Source organism: Coccinella septempunctata, chromosome 3, assembly GCF_907165205.1.
Source record: "Coccinella septempunctata chromosome 3, icCocSept1.1, whole genome shotgun sequence".
NCBI lineage: Eukaryota > Metazoa > Arthropoda > Insecta > Coleoptera > Coccinellidae > Coccinella > Coccinella septempunctata.
Window position 1 is genome coordinate 43,528,848 of NC_058191.1, and position 12,370 is coordinate 43,541,217.

The 12,370-nt window shown below is 36.8% G+C and overlaps 2 protein-coding genes across 6 annotated transcripts in view; both read left to right on the forward strand.

Moving 5' to 3' along the window:
- LOC123310485 (cyclin-dependent kinase inhibitor 1B-like) overlaps positions 1-7,046 on the forward strand; it is a 12,019-nt gene extending 4,973 nt beyond the window's left edge. For 3 of the 5 annotated variants that reach the window (XM_044893960.1, XM_044893961.1, XM_044893962.1), the window contains exon 2: positions 6,066-7,046. In XM_044893960.1, the coding sequence (XP_044749895.1) occupies positions 6,085-6,423 (339 nt within the window). In that variant the 5' untranslated portion in view covers positions 6,066-6,084 and the 3' untranslated portion in view covers positions 6,424-7,046. Of the gene's footprint in view, positions 1-1,187; positions 1,340-3,521; positions 3,897-6,065 lie in introns of those variants that run through there. The other 2 variants (XM_044893959.1, XM_044893958.1) reach the window with 2 other exon arrangements.
- The window catches only part of LOC123310480 (head-specific guanylate cyclase), a 110,020-nt gene that overhangs the window by 7,337 nt on the left and 90,313 nt on the right, over positions 1-12,370 (forward strand). The gene's annotated exons all lie outside the window — the stretch shown is intronic.

Here is a 12,370-nt window from a genome sequence, read left to right on the forward strand (position 1 = left end):
CGTCCAGTTTCATAATCGAATCAAAAGTCACTTTAAGCTTAAAGCTTTCTTTAGTGCCATTTTTAGTAGGGTTAAAGGATGCTTCAAAATAAGATTCCATCATGAAACCGGCCGAAAAGGAAGCTTTAAGCTTAAAGTGATTTAATTATGAAAGTGGACGTTAGTAGGGTTAAAAGAAGCTTTAAAATTAAACCGACTTTAGATTTGATTATGAAACCGGCCGTAAGTTAGACGCTATCTAATGAATATTTCAACGTTTTGTAAAATAAAAGTATTCCTCATATTTTCTCGTATAATGCGCCGTTTTCGAGTTATTTGATGTTCAAGAATTATGTGAGGAATTTAAAAAATCGGTGGCTGAATACCAACCTTTTTAAAAGATCCACAGATCTGTAGCGTCAGATTTAGCTTGTTATTCTGAAGAGAATTTCGTTTTCCAGGGCTCATTATGAAGACTTAAAATGGCTATATCTTTTCATCAGGACCAAATCGGGAAAAATGGTAAAGAGAACAGTGTGTCTTTTGACCTCAAGAATCTACTGTTAAAAAATTTGCACGAGACAAAGATTCACCCTGTCTATAAATTCAAATATTGTTCGGAAAAGCAACTTGGATTGATGAAATTTATTCAGGTCGTCGATAGAACACCCTAAAAAGACTCGAAATCCTTAAACAATCCATCAATTTCTAGTAGTAGAAGACTAGTTATGTGGGAATGAAATAAGAGTAGCTTCAGCCAAGTTGAACAAAAATTGTCAGCCACTTCCGCCAATCAAATTCTGATTCGAAATCGTCACAAAATAAATCAGACACACCTTCTTCCACCTGAAATAGGATAATCATCCTGCTTCAACAAGGAATAGTTGATGTTTACACGCCTTTAAACCAGTAAAACCGTGACGATCATTATCGGAACCGTCGTCGCTCTTTCTGTACGATACGGACGGATGTATACCGGTCGGCAACGAAAAACCGAGGTAATTTATGTGACCGAACGACGCCTGCTCACCCCCGCGTCGGCGGCGTCCTTACAAAGGCGCGTTTTTTACGCGGCCTCGTCGACGTACGCCACTGTCGGAAACCGAGATTGTTCCCAGTGCCGCGGACCGTAAAGCGGAAGTGGCGTGCAATTAATCCGAATAATAATAGACGGAACAAAAGAGAGGGAGCGATGTGTAGACGAAAAACCATTGGTCGGGCTTTTTGCTCGCGATTGTTTCGTTTTCCCAGACGAAAAACAATACAAAATAAGAGTTCGTCGGTCATTTGTGCTGTTGCAAAGTTCGAAGTTGCGGGTTTCGGCCGCGAAGAGGTGTCTACGTCAGGTGACGCCATCATGGTGAGTTATCACTGGAAAATTTTACTTATTTTCGTCTTATTTCGATTGGTTGTTAAATGAGATGGGGTTCAATGCGATTTTGCATTGTTTTGTGATATTTTGTGGTCGTCTTCATAAAACATTGCTCTCTCTTTTATCATTCAACTTCTGTACACTTAAATTACAAGGAAAACCGTCTTTTCTCCTTTCTGAAGTCGTAAACTTACTTAACGATGTTTATTATTTCACAACTGCATAATGGTTTAATCGAATTTTCGTGTTTAACATCCTGGTATCTAATGAAACACTTCTTTCATATAAATTTCTCATAATTCGACTTTTTAGAGGTGTAGAGCTAGATCAAGGAGGCTTCTTTTACTGAAATAGGTGGAGAGATACACTCCAACCTTCAACTGTCTCAAATTCATTCTGCAGAACTAACGAACTATCCTGATACTCGAATTTTTCATCGAAATCAATGTAGAGTAGAAAAAATTGCTTGCAATTTTTATAACGATGAACAGGGTGTTAGGATTCACTGTTTATACAGGGTACATATAGTAAAATTACAGAACAAATATCACAGATCAAATGAATTATTACAGGTCTCTATTATTACAGTTATCCCTGGAGTCATTCAAACTGTGGGATACTTCTCAAAATCCATAGAAAACTTATAACGGTTTTATACAATGAAATGCATATCGGAATGCAGTTTTTTATTCCTTTGATGAATCTTTCTCGAACACAAGATATCACCCACGTCTTCCAGTTTTCTCATTATGGCCATTAAGTGTCATAAAAATACCAAAAAATCAAAGAACCTAACTCTGGAAATTAAATTCGACGCTATCTAGTGTAAATTCTTCTTATTTTTTCGTATAATGCGCCGTTTTCAAGTAATTTGATGTTCAGAAATTGAAAAGTATCTGTGACATTTTAAAAATCGGGTACTTTGGCTGAATACAATTCTGTCATATATTTAGCTTGTTATCCTGAAGAGAATTTTGTTTCTCTAGAGGTGGCATAGCTTCTTTTTATCAGGAAAAAATGGTATAGGATGAAGTGTTTTTTTTTAACTCAAGAATCTACTGTTCACATATTTGTACGATTCAAAGACCCTGTATGAAAATAATTTCCATAAATGAAACAGAAAGTTATTTTCAATAAGAATGGATACCGTATTCTATTCGTCCCTGCCAAGTTTGAAGGAAATGCCTATGAAAATACAAAATTTTAGGTTTAGAGTTCCAAATTTTCCAGGGTTGTATTTTTGGACTTAAATTGATATAAAGTTTTTCACTTCTGTTGACCTAAAAAAGAATAAGGTAAATGACGCAAATACATATTGGTTGAATATCATTCTTATAATATGGTCTTGGTTCATTATAGAGCACATATACGATAAGACTGCTCCGCTTAAAAAGCCACATCCATAATTCCTTAGACAACCTTTCCACATCCTACTTACACAGTTGCTCTAAAATTGACTCGTAGATTATCATAAATTTTTAGCTCTTATTAGGTTTTATGATTGGTGAGAGTGACGCAATCCTTTCATATGACCAATATGGTCGAATGTTGATCTGAAGAGGGCAAATGAAAACGAAACCTTCTTTGATTAGAAGCCTATTCGGAATTCTCTTGATTGTGATTAATGTGTTATAAAAACTTATTTCGACGAATGCTCTTTTGCATCTGTTCTCTTATTCTTCACGCACTGTTTTAATTTTTTTCTTATTTGTTCCAACTTTATTCTTTTTCTTGAATATCAGGTATGGGTGATATCTGGATGAACTTCTGATGGTGTTATTTGGAAATATTAGCTTGATGAAATGTATGTGAATGTTTAACGCATTTATGAAACAGAACGTTGTGATTTGGTTGAATGAACCTTAATTTTCCACATCATTTCGACTGAGCAAATAGTTCGGATAAGTGTGTCTAGGGTATTTTAGATCTGTGATGAACTTTATGGTGTAAAAGCTGAAAATTATAAAATTTGTAAACAATAAACAGTAATACGCGATATTTGAATGTAAACAATAGGCTCGAGGGCAACAAAGCTTGCAAATTTTGGTGAATTTGTTGTGTGCCTCTGTTATTCTCATTTGCTCCCTATGGCGTCAATACATTGCACATATCTCACTCGTTTTTTATCTGGAGACGATCGAAGCAACCTTACGAAATACGCAGATTCGCGCACAGACCACCGAAGTGACCAGGACCGTTTTAATTAATCGTACACTGCTGAAATAATTAACATTTCGCACTCTGATAATAATAAAATGGAGTGCATCGTGCGCATGCTGCTCTTCCTGAGTCATCATCGCAGGTCCCTAGTTATCGATTGCATTCAGCCGAGCAGGCTAGAGCGGCGTCTAAACGAAAACGACGACGACGACGCCTGAAAACACGGCGTCGGGTACCAAATAATTGAGGTTAGACGATTCCCGTATACAGCTATCTCGCACACAACGCGAAATCGATTGTCATCTTGAAGATATGGTGTGACTTTGTGTACGTAAACGTTCCTTAAAAATACAGAAATAGACAAGTGCAATCGTTGACATTGAAGGTGAGTCCAGAATGACGTTTTTTACGTGTCAGGAATTTCTCGAAATTGCTCCCGTCTGGGTGGTATTTTTTTTCGGTGAAATTTGACAAGATTTGAGCGTTCACCATATCTAGATTCTATCAGCTAGATTTTTTTTTAAATAATTCGAGGTCTGGATTACGTGTTTGTTCTCATACTGATTATGTACAGGGTGTTCCTTGGTGAAATTATTCTATGTGTGATTTCTTCTTTTGAATTCCTTATACTAGGAATGATACTGAATTCTTTCGAAATATTCTGGTATATTTAGATATGAAATGGAAAGGTTTATCATCTTCAACCACTATAATTCAATGAAAATATAGGTTGGATAACTATTTTGTCTGAAAATTGTTTCAAAAGCGATACAGAATTCGATGACGTTGATCTTCGTAGCTCTTGGTTCTGAAGACCCATTTTTACGTTCGGAAATTCTAAAATAATGTATGAGTAACAAAAAACCTTTTTCAGTTACAGCTGAATTTTCCTCAAATCATAAATTTTCCAATTTCAATTCTGTCTATTTCGAAAAATGGAACTGTCGAAAATTTCTGAGTCAAATTTTCAGCGTTTTTTTCTGTTTACGTTTTCAGACTCGTGGCTTAGGAAGAATAAAAGTAAAAACCCTGTAAATTTCATGAAAATGCTCATCATTTTCGAAATGTTTGGGACGTGTCAACTATGTTGAATCAAAATGGGAAGAAAAACATTTTGAAATATGTAATAGCTAGGAGACGACAACAGATACAACAGCCTTAACCACTGAGCAAAATAGCAGTTGTACCTTCGAAATCAGTGAACCATTCAACGTTTATAGTAACAATTTTGTCATTTCTAAAACACGTTTTCAATATCGAAGATATTATTGAGTAAAGTATAATATCCTGTCTTCAAGCCTAAAATTGAGAACAAAAGAGCGAAATCGAACTATAATTTCTTCTATAGAGTCCTTCAAATACAGTCGATAACGAATCTGCACACAGGAAGCTGATACATGAATGGTTAATCTAAAACGACCGCATATTGCATAAAGTACATAATTAGAATATCTTGGGTTCTAGATCAGCGGATCTTATTAGGAGAAACGAAAAATTCATCTAATAAGAAACAATATCTGAGTGGGGACTACCAACAAGCTAACTATTCAATTTTATTGTTTTTCTATCTGTTTCTGAGGTTTTTTTTTTGGTGGTTTGTTGTGCAGAATGGCAACTGTGTTTCAGAGACGGTTGAACTGATGATAATTTAAGCTTCGCCATTCATAAAAATAAATTATTTCAAAGAAATGTGTTTGTCTTGTTGTTATTCAAGAAGTAACTGTTTGAGGTGCTTCAAAATTTAGTGGAATTATAACTTGAAGGATGAAGAATAATTGACGAAATGGACATGCCATGTTTTTCGCGTTTTGATTCATTTCGAGCATTTTTATGCTCCATACACGCGTGTGCATGCAATTCTACAAGTTCATCAACCGGCCCTCAAACGTCGACTTGCTGTCAAAACAACAATTACAAGATTTAATATATGCGCTATCGGATGGCTAAATTATCTTTGTTATTGAATTGGAAGCAGATAACGTGGCTGGTGTCAAAGCACTGATAATGATTCGTGATTTTTCAGACTAACGGCAACGAATCGCTGAATATTTCTCACAATGGCGTTCTACCAATAACAATTCCTATTGTTTTGACTCCTCTGATGCGTGAGTCATTATTCGAATGGTGATAAAATTCGACGGAATCTGATTAGAATAATTGGAGAGCCCCCAATTCTTTCGACAGCTTCGAAATCAATGGGGACTCTTTATTTCCAATGATTCGTTGAAATTTAGTTATCGATCTTTGTTATGCAATTGCGAAACACATAAAAAGTAACAAGCTAGTTGAATATCATGTCAAGTAGGCTCCGGAATTTTGATTAATGATTTGCTGATGAATCCAATACAACAAAAGTCTCAAACACTAGATTCTACACTTCACACTTGTGTTGATTTCTCAACACCAACTGGACAATTGGAATATGGTTCAGCAGAAGCAGTAGCTGAGAATCACAGAATATCAACCTTCCATAGCCTACCTTTACTCCCGATATAATTTCATTAGTCTAGTTTACCGACACTCGATTTTTTACTGACCTTCTATTCTTTTCCAGAAAATAAGAGACTGACCAAATGGCAGATAATGCCAGAGATATTGAACGAGATGCAAATGACGACAGAAGGAGAAGATTGACGAGAGTGAGAAGAAGGCTGGATTTTGGTGACGAGCCAGTTCCATCGCAGTGTCACCAAAGTGATCTGGTCGATTGTGAAGAGGCCATGGCAATGTTGGATCCTGTAATAAGTCGCAGCAATGAAGCTTCAGCTAAGTGGAACTTTGACTTTGCCAACGAAGTACCCTTGGAAGGTGTTTGGGAGTGGGAGAAGGTAGAGTCTAGGAGTCAACAGGATTACAAAGAACTGACCATTGTTAGGGAGAATAAGGAGGGGGATGAAAATCGAAGTATTTAATGGGACACTCTGTAAGAATCCACCCATTTACCTGAAGCGAAACTTTGATTGGTAATCAAAAAATATTTTAATAACTTATTTGACTATTTCTCGAAATGATTTACTTATTATATTTTACTAGAACAATAGATTGTATACACTATTGTCATTTGTAAAAAATTGAAATCCTATGAATATTTGAATCGCACGAAAATGGAAGAGTACTTAAATATTCAAAGGAATATTTTATTATTTGAAATTAGAAAATGTAGAATTATCTATTTTTGGGACATCATGAGACAATGCGTGATGTATTTCTATATTTCGGACTGATTCTTGATCTCTTATTTATTCGATAAATTATTATAAATTTCTTATTGACACTGAAGAAAAAATTCGACTATGGTTGTTGTTTTTACGGATATTCATAATCAGACTTCTGTTATAATTTATTATTTATCTATTTATTTGTTATCAACTAGCAACTAGCAATATCGATACTAGTCTTAAATTAGGGTAGATTTGATTGAAATATTTCATAGATTTTTATTATATTTCGACGGTTGAACATCACGTTCAATCAATACGGCTCTATACCAAAAATTTGTATATAAAATGTAAAAAAATAGATATATTATTGTAAATAGCGTTTTTCATTCAACCCAAGTAGTATTGAAAATTGAAGTAAGTAATGTGAAAATTACAGATCTAGTGAAATATGAATTCTGATCCAGAAACGAGGAATTTTCGAGAAATTTATTATTAGTGATACTAGAAGAAATGAAGAATAAGCAGATTGTCTTGTACTAAAAGTAACACAATATAGATATGTGAATGATAAGTATCGTTCAGATAGCTTATTCGACAGAAGTTCTTGAAAATTGAGGGAAACATATTGTATATTGTACAAAGAAACCTTCAACTCATACAAGGTAAGTCATCTAAAATTAAACCTATAACACATATCACAAGGTAAGTCATAGAAGCTTGTTATATTCTAAAATTTGATTGATGAGGTGAGAATATATAACTGCACTCTGTGTACGAACGTTTGACAGAACATAGGTGAAGATCTAACAGTTCCAGTAATAATTCTCATAGAAATATTTAGCAGTACATCAATTTTTTGCACATGAGCACTATGAATACAAACGGGACAACAATATTCAGCAGCCGAAAAAAACAAAACTAGGGCTGCCATTTCAAGAGTGGATGCATCAGCACCCTATGAAGTACCAGCTAGTTCAGGCAGGATATTATTCCTAGTTTTCAACTTAAAACGCAAATTTTCTAAATGGGCTTTGAAATTCAACAAGGAATCCGGCTACTCCTAGATAATTTGGATTGCTGTTATGTTCCAAAGAAGAATTTTGGAAAACTACTCTCAATTTTCTATATTTTTGATGAAACCTCAGTTTTATTTGGGTTAGGATGCAAACGCCACTGGAAAAAGTAATTTCTCGAAATTTCTAAATCTATAGATCGATCAGAATGAAGAAATACGAGAGTGATATTATCAGTGTATATAAATTTGTCAGTAAAAGTAGTATAGGGATATCACATAGATATAAACTGAAAAGAAATGGTGCTAAAACTGATCCTTGGGGAACACCGTTATTCAAAGTTTCGAAATTACTACTGTTATCATCAACATTACTATGAATTGGCTATAAGATTCTTTCACAAACGACGTCTGCTCATTCTGGCTCTTCCAGTAGTTTACAAAGAAGTGGGGGCTATTTTTATCTGCCTTTCATAGACTTTCCTTCTTAAAATAAGGATAGTCAAGCAGTACGTGCATGCAGAATATGAGATTCTACCTCATTTTTATTTTGACGCTCGCCCATGGTTTCAGGTTAAAAGTGCCATATTCGCTTACGTTTATGACATTCAATATGTCACAAAAGAACAGGATCTTCACAATAGCATGTTCCACACAGTATACTTTGTCGCAGCCACCCAACCTCGCAACTTATATCATGATTCCAAACCACGCAAGGCTGTGCCGACCATCGCAACAAGAAGAAACGAAAAGATAATTAGCCTTGTTATAATCATACGAAAAATTACGGTGGGTGTAGTTGTAACTTGATAGCAACAATTACCTGTACGGCTAATTGGGTAGACTCCCGTGGCATGAGAATCCTATTTCGTTCAGCAGATGGGCAGCAAGTTCGTGTCTGATGGACCAACCTCCCTGCTCGGGTGTATTCTTTCATTTTCCGCACGACTTTGTTTTAAAATTCGGAAAACGGGGCCCGTATGGCAGATGACACGTAAAGGGTGTCATTTTCATAAACGGTCATTAATTTGCTGCCAGTTTTTTTTCGGGTCGGAATATTGAATATCACGTGACATATGGCGAATGCTGCTGGACTTCCATCGGGGTTGGTTGTCTCTTTCCGTTTCGGATCTATTTTTTGATCGGGCATACCTCGAGGGCAGATGTTTGCGTTGCTGGAATGTCTTCAGTGAGTAATCGAATGACATTCATCCGTACCATAACTGAGGGTTGACTTTTTATGCGTTGTATTGCGTGATTTGATGTTCCAGATCTCATGGCTTCAATCTATCTATCAAAAAAACTTTCCAATTTCTACCCGCGCTTTCCACCCGCGCTTTTCACCTGCGCATATGTTGCAGAGTTTCTTCGAATGAACCCTGCACACAAATCTCATGTTGCCATGCAAAAAATTCGTGATTTAGGGTTCAAATTACTTGAACACCCCCCTTATTCACCAGATTTGGCTCCATCCGACTATCATCTCTTTCCTCAACTGAAAAAAAGTTTAAAAGGTCGTAAATTTTCTTCCAACGAGATGTTAATAAAAGCTGTGGATGTCTGGTTTGCAGAGCAAGAAGAAACATTTTTTTGAAAGGTCTACAGACGTTGCAGATTCGCTGTAATGAATATGTCCAATTGAGAGGAGAATACGTTGAGTAATAAATATTTCGACATTGAAATTTTGTTTGGTTCTATAGTAGGCCATTTTTCAATATATCCTCGTAATGTGGCCAGAAAATCAATGACATCCATTGATAGTGAAACTACTGCAATACAGACTGTAATTGAAACGTCTTTGCTTCAAATGCTTGGCATTGATTTTCTATCATTACCACCAATCTAAAACACGTGGTCATGAAGATAAAAGAACCTTATGCGCCCAACCCTGAAGAGTTAAAATCAACCCTTCAGGAATCCCATCTTTCATAATAAGATCCCATTTCGACCTACACAGGAGGGACTGATTGAGCCTATTGAACCTCAACTTCGAACGCACGATTTGACAATAATAATAACAATACTATCGATGAATTTAAAGGAACCTGCTATCGTTGTAACTGTTGTTCCATTCAAGATACTCAGCATTTTTGGCAGCTGCCTTTACGGCAGCCAAGACTCGTGATCAGAAAGGAATATCGGGATCAGATAAGGAAGCATATGCGTGCTTTTTCATGTGTGTTCAGTGAGTACTTATGTCTAGCGGTACCCGCAGAGTTACGCGATATCGATGTGCATCCCTGTTCCTGATGATGCTATCAGAACACGTGTTTCGTTTTCTGATAATAGCACGACGTTTTTCCTTTTATTTGTGGCCAGTCTTTCTAATTGTTTGGCTTTGTGTGTGGCTAGGGGAACGATGATTAAGGGTTGAGTTATTGTTCTGCGTTGCACTCATGTTATTATCGATCACTCGATATACATTTCAACTATCAATTTGGTCGATGATTGGTCGGTTAGGGGTATGATATTGTTGAGGGATAGAGCATTTAATTTTGTGTCTCTGCTGTAATTATAGCAATTGGCTTGAAATTATGCCGTGTGCGTTCAATATGGGGATTATAAAACAACAAGGTTTGTGGGACTGGTCCCAGTGTGTCAGAGAGCCCTTCAGAGTGAACTGGCACATGGAATAAGGAAAAAATCGATTTTCTCGTAAACAGTGTCACATATATTTCGAAAATATCGATTTCTTGGGGTCAAAAATGAGCTAGGAATTTGAAAAAAATGTCTATATATTTGGGCTATCCATGGCAAGGTTAAATAAATCATACCGGATACAGACATAGATGATTTTTGTCCTTTGTTGAATGTTGGGACACCCTCTTGATTGAATCCTTCCCTGATATCCTTTTCTCGCGCCTAGCGTGGTAAAGTCTCGAAGAATGCACCACAATTGCATACAGGTGTCTGCAACGATTTGCATGTTGAATTGCTGAAGAGGGTGAAGCAAATCACAATAGGATTTCCTCTTTACGAGCGGAAGTTCCGGCTCTGTAACTCGAAGGACAACCCAAACAGGTGCTGAGTGTTCTCTATAGCCGTGTAAAAGCAATCATTGCCATTATGCGAGGAACCTGCCAAGAAGGGAATGACGGAAGGTACAGCGAGCACCTACTTGAAAATTCCATTTATTTCTTGGGCACATTCACACTTGGGAAACTTTCTAATTCAGGAACTACGCGTTGGGATTGTTGATACAATCCAAGTAGGTAGGAGAAGGTTATTTATTTCAGTTTTCGAATTTACATGGGAGTACAAATTAGGTCGGTCCGTTTAAAAAATGGTTTTTACTGTTATACATGTCTCATAGAGACGTCACTACGCAGAAACTCACAGAGAACTCTCAATAGATGAAGTATTCAAAAATATCCTCTCAAAACTTCATCTTTTTGGGAATTTTTCGAGGGGAACCTTTCGAGTCTAATATCTTCCAGAAACATAATCACAGATCGAAAAGTGATACACATTCCGAAGAAGCAACTATTCTAGTTATGAATTTGAGAAAAACAGCGATCTCGAAGCAACCGTTCGGTCTTGACGAGTTTTTAACTGATCCCATCTTTTGAGAATTTTCGAGGGTCACCTTGCGAGTAGAATATCTTCCAGAAAAACAATCACAGATCAGAAAGTGATACATATTGTAGAAGACCAACTCTTCTGGTAATAAATCTGAGAACAACAGCAATCTCGAAGCAATCGTTCGGTTCTGACGAGTGTTTAAATGACCCCATCTTTTTGGGAATTTTCGAGGGTCATCTTGCGAGTAGAATATCTTCCAGAAAAACCATCATAGATCAGAAAGTGATACATATTCTAGAAGACCAACTCTTCTAGTAATAAATCTGAGAATAACAGCAATCTCGAAGCAACTGTTCGGTTTTGACGAGTTTTTAACTGATCCCATCTTTTTGAGAATTTTCGAGGGTCACCTTGCGAGTAGAATATCTTCCAAAAAAACAATCACAGATCAGAAAGTGATACATATTGTAGAAGACCATGCAACTCTTCTAGTAATAAATCTGAGAACAACAGCAATCTCGAAGCAATCGTTCGGTTCTGACGAGTGTTTAAATGACCCCATCTTTTTGGGAATTTTCGAGGGTCATCTTGCGAATAGAATATCTTCCAGGAAAACCATCATAGATTAGAAAGTGATACATATTCTAGAAGACCAACTCTTCTAGTAATAAATCTGAGAACAACAGCAATCTCGAAGCAATCGTTCGGTTCTGACGAGTGTTTAAATGACCCCATCTTTTTGGGAATTTTCGAGGGTCATCTTGCGAGTAGAATATCCTCCAGAAAAACCATGACAGATCAGAAAGTGATACATATTTTAGAAGACCAACACTTCTAGTAATAAATCTGAGAGGAACAGCGATCTCGAAGCAAACGTTCGGTCTTGACGAATTTTCAACTGACCAACTTTTGTTGAGATATCCAAGTCTGGTGATTCTCACGATCACTTCGCATGAATGAAGAAAATCACGTTCGCCGATATTCGAAAATCCATCCCAAAAATAGCGACCCCAACCCAAACATATGCACCGTAAGTGACATCCCGGAGAATAAATTAAAACCGCTGTTTCCGCCGCTGAACCAGGAGCGGGACGGTCTCCATTCCCAGGTCCCCTCTCTCCAGCTTCCGTAACTTACACCTTGGCTCAGGAAGGAATCGCAAAA